Below are 8,007 nucleotides of genomic sequence, written 5' to 3'. Positions count from 1 at the left end.
TCAGCCGGGCATGGTGGCACATGCCTGTAGTCCTAGCTACCCGGGAGGCTGAGGCAGTAGGATTGCTTAAGCCCAGGTGTTTGAGGTTGCTGTGAGCTAGGCTGACGCCACGGCACTCACTCTAGCCCAGGCAACAAAGTGAGACTCTGTCTCAAAAAAAAAAAAAAAAAAAAACTGCATTGTGATGGCATTTACAAAAGCTCAATAAAACAAAACGTACTGAAACATACTTATCATTAGACCACAATGAGCTTAAAAAACAGAAAATTAAGTAATTATAATTAAGTTACAAACAGCTGAAAATGTAAAACATTCCAAAACGCTGGCCATCTTCAAATTGGGCAAACAAAAAAGAAGAGAAACAATTTTGACAGTCATTTATTGAACACAGTGTCATATGAATTAAAGGAGTATCTATGAGAGTGTCAGGGGCTGGCTTATTGGCAGCTTGAAATACTATACAGCTCAGTCCCAGACCCTTTACACAGGAAATTTAGGAAATTCACATCTGATTTGTGGAACCAGCTGAGTTGACAGTCACTCTTGGCTCTGCATGTACATACAGTTAAATTAAACCTGAAAATTTCTCCCTCACTCAGTTGAGCAAGGCATGACAAACCCAACCTTCTTAGCAAGGGTTTTCAGAAAACAGCCGGGCAGCAGCACAGGGCCTGGTGCCTCACACATTCTCCTTCAGGCTCAGGTGGTTCAGACATGTGCCCAGCACTCTAGCTCCCAGGATACCTGCAACATTCATATCAGGTCACCCTATAGAAACAAGGACCAGGGAAGACAACCAGCATTGCCAGAAGGGAGATGCTAGAGCTTTCGTATTCTATTACCAAATGTGTCATCGAAAACCATTGTGGGAAAAAACTGAATTCACATAGCTAGTTGTCAGGTCTTTCTGAGTTATCTTGGCCTTTCTAGACAGACTGGCCTTCAACTCCTCTGAAATCCAGAAATGGACTCTTTCAGTACTTCTACTCAGTAATCTTCAGTAGGAAAACAACTTTCTCTATTAGCATCCATGACTGAAACATAGATTCTTCCTAATAGAAACCACCCTTCAACCAAAAACTGGGCACAAGAAGGGAAGGCCTTAGCTGTCTGTGCAGGATGGTTCTTGTGGCCCCAAGTGCTTCTTACACATCACCCCCCAGCCCCAGCCTGAGAGGTGCCTCAGCCAGCTCGCCCCCATCCACGTGATCTCTAGGAAAATATGCTTCAAATATTCTATCTCTAAGAAAGCCATCCAGAAAATAAGTTTTCCTTCGTTGTGCAATATTTCCATCAGTGCAATTTCTAAAGAGAAACTTAAATTCTACTGTACTCTTTTGGCACAACAAACACTACTTCTCAGAGGCTCAAAAGCTGAGCTCTGGGGACTTCATGACAAAGGGACATGTCCACTGGCTCCCACCCTCTTGGTTTCTGATACCAACCTGTCTTCCTGCTCTCCTCTTTAACAGCAAAACCCAACATGTATTAGGTCACAGCAAGCAGCAGCCAGGAGGAGCTAGGGGACCCCTCATCAAGTCACATCCAGGTGGCATGAAGAAAGAAAACATCTCCTCTACCAGAAGCAACTGACCTCCTGAAGTTCTAAGGAATATCACTCTGCTAGGCAGATAGGAAGACAGTGCCAAGGCTGTCCCTCAAGAGCTCAGTTTCTGGAGGAGACCAGACAGACATCAGATTCCAACTGCCATGTTTTCCTAAAGTTCCAAAATGAGCGAGTGGCATTATGAAGAGCTAGCAGAGTGAAAAGGAAAGAGCCAATCGCGTGGGGTGGGGCAGTCAGGAAGGTCCATGGGCAAACTTGAGCTGCCCTGAAGAAAAAGGCAAGAGAAAGAGAAGGGAGAACACCTAACCCAAGAAAAACCATGGAGGCCGGGAAGAGGCGGGCACAGCCAGAATAAAGGCACAGAGGCACAGAAGGGGCCCGGCAGGAGGGGCCGGGGCCAGGCCGGATGCAGACAGGCAGGAGGGTGTCAGTCAATCTGCAGAGTCCTGAATACCAAAGGGCCTGTAACTGCATTCTCTAAGCCTTGGAGGTACAGACTGAAGCTTCAGAGCAGGCCAAGTATTTCAGAAAGATTAATCTTTCCACAATTCATCTTCTTTCCAAGAAGATGGACAGGAGGCCCAATGAAGGTGGTTTTGCAAAGGAAAAAAAAAAAAAAATCCAAGAGAGAAACAACAGAGGAAGCCAGGAAAATGGAAAGAAATATTGTAGCTGAAGATCTTAAAAAAAAAAAAATGGATATGACTTTTGGGACAAGAGAGAAAAATGGCAAAAGTCTGCAATTCGGTGTTCAGGTGATTGAAGACATTGAGCACCTGAGAGGGACAGCTTAATGGATAGAAGAGAGAAATTCAATTCAGTGACAACAGGACAACCAAGCTGAAATATTCATACCTGCAGGACTGGGTTCTTTGAGAATTAGTCCAACACAAAACTTGGGAGTCACTCACTCAGAGGAAAAAGAATGGGTGAATTTCTGAAGAAACAGTCAAAGGAACAGAGAGGCCTGGCTCTGAGGGCCTCTTCCCCACCAGCATAGGGTAAGGCAAAGGACAATTTGTCAGAGATGCCAAGAAAGGGGAATTTACATTTGGATCGCCAATAGTGTCTCATTCCACCAAGGACAAGATGCTTAGCTTTGAGAACAAGCCATTGGATTTGGTGATTTTTGGGAAAGCACAGAGGAAGACTGGGACCAAAGTGAGTCTGTAAAAGTCATGAAGAATTATGAATGGCAAGGTAAGAGAAGCAATACTTAATGGATACACTGAGCAGAGGAAGGAACTGCAAGCAGGACAGATGGGAGTGGGGAACTCTGGCCGGGCCTGAAGGTGGAAGGAAAGGAGCTAGTGTAGCTAGGCCTGAACGGGAAACACAGGCGGGAAGGGGAGGGGCAGGGAAGGGGGGACTGAAGTCACCATGGTCCCAGGGAATACTAGAGGAGCCTCACAGGAGGTTCCTCAGGTTGGAGGAAAGTATGGTAACACTGGTGCCCCAGTAGAGAGAATGATCCAAGAGGAGCCGGCATTCATTCCTCACCTCCACAGAGTGGGCTACCTGCCAAGAATGAAAATTTCAACGTGAAGCCATGGACTGTTTTAAGCAAGGTGGAAGATAATCAGGATGGTCCCTTCTGTAGACTTACTGCCTCAACAGCACAGAATTCATCATATTCCATCAACTCCCACATTCTTTGTATTTCCCTGAGATTAGCTCAGAAACAACTCTCTTTAGGCTCTCTGTAATAGGGCAGAACATGACCAGAACAGATTTAAATAAAACTTCGAACAACAGTGTGATCCAAGACACAACCTTCACTTATCCTAGAGGAACCCACTGAAATCTCAAATTTTAATAATTCATGACATGGGAAAGAAGGAGAATTTTTACTAATTACTCTTGGCATCTTATACCAGATGAGAGGACCATCAGAGAGGTTAAGGTAAAATGCTCAGAGAGTATAGTGCTTTCTATATAAAAGTCAACTGTGTATATTTTAGGCAACAAAGACAAAATCCAGTTTGTGGGAAACCTAGCTCACAAAATTCCTGTGAAAAAACTACACACTGTAACCAAACCCTCCTACATGTTTTCTTGCATGAAGCATGAACTTGCCCTATTTCAAAAAGTTCCTACTGAGTATGGTTGTATGAAAGATCACACTGTTTCAAATCATATTTATAAAAAAATCTGTGATGGGAACAGTGGCCTTACTTCCAGAAACCCCAACTTCAGTTTTATGTTCAGTACAACCAAATGGAAGTTGACTGACTTTGTCTCTAGTCATAAAAAATATCGGAAAAGGTGAAGAACTCATGGCAGACAGGTTAGACTTGCAGGCAATAAAGCACGCTTTTAGCCTCCTGTTGTGGGTTATTGCCGAAGCCTTTAAGAGAACAGTGTGTTCAAAGTAGCCCTTTGCTCATCAGCATTTCACCGTCTGCCATGTCATTTTAGGGCACATCCCTGTCCAAAGTAAGAGGCCTCAGTAGAAAAGCACCTCTACCCGCAGCTGTCTCCTAGGTGTGCAGAGACGGACAGCAGAGAGCACAAGGCCATACTCAAGGGCTAACTACAGCACAGAGCCAAGGCCCCAGGGAGGGTGGGCAGCAGCGCAGCCTGCCCAGGCTGGCATCTCCCTTTGGTTACAGCCGTGTTTCCACATGCCCCCTCCACACACACGCACAGCAGGAAAGGATGAAAGCCACCAGCAGAAATAAAGGGAACACAGGAGAACAATGTCACCAAAGTGCAGGTGCAAACCCCGAAGCCACTCCCGCCCCGCCAGCCCAGACTTGCCACCAAACCCCAGACGAGGGTGTCTCTTAGGTCACAGTATTTTTTTCTTCATTTCTCTTGATTTAGAAACAGATCAGCAGGGAGGACAAGGTTCTCAAGGACAAAAATCAAAGCTGAAATGAGAGCAACACAATCTATTGGTAACATTCACCTTTTTCCAGAGGGATATACCATATTGTTATGACTCTGGGGAGAAAAAAAACATCTTTTGGGAACTGCAGTTCAGGAAAAAAATTCACAATTAAGACAAACTGACCCACTGCCATATAAACAGCAATTAAAAATAAAAGCACAAAAATTATTTTTAAAGCTAGACTGAAATAAAGCAAATACTAGTAAGATATACACTTGATGGATAGATATGGGAATCCTGGCTTCTGTTCCATACTGTTCTGTATTTTTTTGAACTATTTACATGCGTTTTTTTTCCAATAAAAAAAGTCATAATGAAGAGGGGAAATTCCTTAAGGTCAGTTATCTGGGAAGGTCATAAGCCAAAGTTAAATTTGTAAGGTTATCTACTGGACTAGTCAGCAAAGATGTTCTAGCTCAGTGGCTTGTTCTGTTGCTGATGTGAGTTGTACAAGTGAATCATGTCCCCTATAGGAAGTCTGGGAATAATTCATAGTTGGGCCACCAAGTATTCTTTGCCAGTGTCCTCCCTGTTGCTATACAAAATGGAGAAGGTCGGGTACGTGCTAGTAGCAACACAATGAGAGTACAGTCTTCCTGCCTACACAGGTAACCTTCAGAGAAAGACCCCTGTTTAGCTCTGCTGCCATGGGGTGGAAGGAGGATTTATCTTTGGCAGAGGCAGGACTGGCTACAGTCAGGAGCTCTAGCTCTCAAAGCTTAATACGCAGGGCTGATATGGAGAGTTGGAAGCCTACGTGCTTCTGGGCTCATCTGTTTCCAGGGAGTGTATTCTAGTGCTTTGCCACCTAAAGTGTGGTTACAGCAGCACTTGGTATCACCTGAGAACTCTGTAAAAATGTAGAAACACAGGCTTCACCCCATACCTAGTAAATCAGATATTGCTTTTTATCACAATCCCCAAGGTGATTCATATGCTTATTAAAGTTTGTGAGGCACTGGTGGGGTACAAAAAGCTCTGGACTGGGAATCTAGGGAGTTGTGATGAGGTCCTGATTTTGCCACTAACTTGTAGTAGAAACTTAGGAAAAAAATCAGTGTTTTTGAGTGGGACTGTTTCCTCATCTACAGAGGAAGGAAGCTGTTGCAGTGTACTTGAAGGTTTTCTCTAGCTCTAACACTGTGGATACGTATATATGGATGTTTCTAGTTTGTGGTCTGACAAGGGCGAGTGACAACAGCACCCCCAGACCCAGCCACTGCTGCCAAGCCAAATGCAAACCCACTACTATCTACCTGAGGTTGCATATCCGCCCCCCCCCCCCCAATGGATCTGGCTTCTCCTTCCTTACCTTCTGGTCCAAACGTTGGTAGTCACTGGCCTTTGGCCGCCGAGTGACTTTGGATTTTTTTCCTTCCAGGACAAAAGCAATAATCTGAGGAAAGGTAAAAGAAAATGATTCACAGGTGGCTCTGTAATAACATATTTCAGTCTCTAAAATCAAAGGTAGTTACCTGGTAGTAGTACACGTGTTAATGATTCTGACTATAGAAAGAGCAGTACACCCACAAAGAGGCCTATTTAAACTATAATGATTCTAAGTCAGAATCCTTTATACTACTTAATAGGAAACAACAGATGGAGGAAGGCTGTCTGAGCTCTAGCTTGAGGGAGTCTGTATGATTTATTCAAACGTACTCAGTCAAAGATCTGCCAACTCCTCTCCAGGGAGTTTTCGAATAGGACGTTCCATTTTTAAAAATATCATAATCAGAAATTATTTCCTATCTATAAATGTACTCTTTCATCCCACACTTTGCTTCATCAACAACTACACTCTTAACTTTACCACTCTCCATGGTAAACACTTAGATGTAGAATAAGGAATGCACATTTTTACTAAAGGTCTTCCCCTATTCTTATGGCCATCATTAAATTGGACTCTCTAATTTTAACCAGGCTACAGAAAGTATCTTCTAAATTCTTGGGGCTCAATAGGAAATACAATCATTTTGTCATTAGAGTGGTTGCCAAGGTTACTTCGGACCAAACTCGGCAGAAAAAGTAAAAGATATCTGTATCTGTACAATTTCTGGGCTTTCATCTAATTATCAGTAATTGCAGAATAGAGTTCCTGGGTTCTTTGCTGTTGGTATCAAAGACTAAGTAACTGAAACCATTCTTTAAGCCACTGAAGATAAAAGAATGTTGGGAAAGGAAGCTACAAGTGATGCATTGTCTCAAGAATGGAAATTAGGTTGGAAGATAATGGCTCTGTCAAGAACTCAGGTCCACTGAGGCTGCAAAGGATCTAAGTTCAAGGTTATGGGAGGAGATCCCACTTCAGGTCAGATCATAATAAAATCTTAACTTGGCACCTAGTGCGGCAGCAGAGAGCACTCAAAGGAAACTGATGACATAAAACACGATTTACAAAACAAGAGTTAAGAGTCCTAGCAGGGTGTGAGGAAAAAATGAAGTTTGTCTTAAAATCCCCAGTGCTTGCAGGCAGATGGGTGATGGATACCCACCCACATGCCAAGCTTCCAGGGTGGAGGAAATCTTACTCCCTTCCCTAAGGCAACTCTTGACTTACCTTCCGCTTGTTGTGATAAGCAATATAGAGGACAGCAACAAAAATGGCTGCAGTCACCAGATATGCAAAGAAGTGGCTGCTCTCTGCACTGGCATTTCCAACATTGTCATCCTTCTCGCTATTCATGGGATCCAAAAGTATCCCTTCGCGGTTATCACTGGAGGCAGGGCCAGACATCTTTTCTTTCTCTTCTTTGGGTGGTGAGCCTTCTTTAGGCTCTGTATCACCTTCTTCAGCATCTTTGGGCTCCACATCTTCAGCAGGCTCTGAAGACTTATCTTCCTCCCGCTTGGGAGAAATGAGGTCAGGGTCCACTGACACTTTCTCCCCAGATTCAGTTCTGGAAGGATTCAGAGATGTCTCTCCTTCATCAGCTGCCTGGTTTATGTTAGAGTTGGGGGAGTCCTTTTTATCAGAGGAAGGGATAGAGGTGGGCTTGTTGGAGTCGCCTTGAGTGGGAGGTGGGTTCAAACTTGACGTGCTGGAGCCTTCTTGAGGAGATGGCTGCTCCACAACTGAGCCGTTAGAGACATCATTCGTGGAAGATAAGTTCCGAACAGGTGGATCAGAAAGATGTTCCTTGGTAGGCAGCTGGCTCGAGGTGGGCTGGATGGGGTCGCTTCCTGTAGAACGCTGACTTACAGTCCTGAGGAACGTACTTTTGGTTGTTGGCGGCGTAATGCGGGGCGGGTCTACAGAAATAAAGAAAACGGTTAGCCGTGGCGAAGGGCAGGCCGCAAGAAGGCATTCCCCAGAGCTGGAAGAGATGGGGGGAAACCAGCGAAGAGAAGTGGGGGGTGGGGCGGGGGACGACGGCGAGCACAGAGGTGGGGTCGGGCAGGGAAGAAGCGAGCCCAGATGGCGACCGGGCGAGAAGAGAATGGCTGGTCAGGAGGCAAGCGTGGGATGGGGGTTTGGGGGGTTTACCCGCCGCCGCGAAGCTCAGCAAGACCAACGCAACCAGGAACCGCATCCTGCACGGATTGCGCT

At 45.0% G+C, this 8,007-nt stretch overlaps 1 protein-coding gene and 1 pseudogene across 2 annotated transcripts; both read right to left on the bottom strand.

Annotated features, from left to right (window-relative positions):
• Positions 1-362: 362 nt before the first annotated feature.
• On the bottom strand, positions 363-4,193 carry LOC123637446 (annotated as a pseudogene). The gene is made up of 3 exons (XR_006734881.1): positions 4,178-4,193; positions 1,414-1,651; positions 363-1,379 (listed from the first exon to the last, which is right to left on the bottom strand). The product of XR_006734881.1 is annotated as an uncharacterized LOC123637446 (transcript).
• A 52-nt stretch (positions 4,194-4,245) lies between these two features.
• Positions 4,246-8,007, bottom strand: TGOLN2 (trans-golgi network protein 2). Its single transcript, XM_045549964.1, has 4 exons — positions 7,945-8,007; positions 7,018-7,709; positions 5,773-5,856; positions 4,246-4,440 (listed from the first exon to the last, which is right to left on the bottom strand). The coding sequence occupies exons 1-4, from the start codon at positions 7,988-7,990 to the stop codon at positions 4,435-4,437; spliced, it is 828 nt and encodes a 275-aa protein (XP_045405920.1). The 5' UTR covers positions 7,991-8,007; the 3' UTR covers positions 4,246-4,434.

The sequence above is a fragment of the Lemur catta genome, chromosome 4 (assembly GCF_020740605.2).
Source record: "Lemur catta isolate mLemCat1 chromosome 4, mLemCat1.pri, whole genome shotgun sequence".
NCBI classification, from domain to species: Eukaryota; Metazoa; Chordata; class Mammalia; order Primates; family Lemuridae; genus Lemur; species Lemur catta.
The sequence above is the reverse complement of the archived record's forward strand: the minus strand, read 5'-3'. Positions and strand labels throughout refer to the sequence as shown.

What these genes read in the sequence shown, in the direction of transcription:
- TGOLN2 (XM_045549964.1), bottom strand. Translation starts at nt 7,990, where the DNA reads ATGCGGTTCCTGGTTGCGTTGGTCTTGCTGAGCTTCGCGGCGGCGG. An exon ending in GCTGAGCTTCGCGGCGGCGG is followed by an intron (nt 7,710 to 7,944) that starts GTAAACCCCCCA and finishes TTATTTCTGTAG; the next exon opens with ACCCGCCCCGCATTACGCCG. An exon ending in CTTATCACAACAAGCGGAAG is followed by an intron (nt 5,857 to 7,017) that starts GTAAGTCAAGAG and finishes ACCTTTCCTCAG; the next exon opens with ATTATTGCTTTTGTCCTGGA.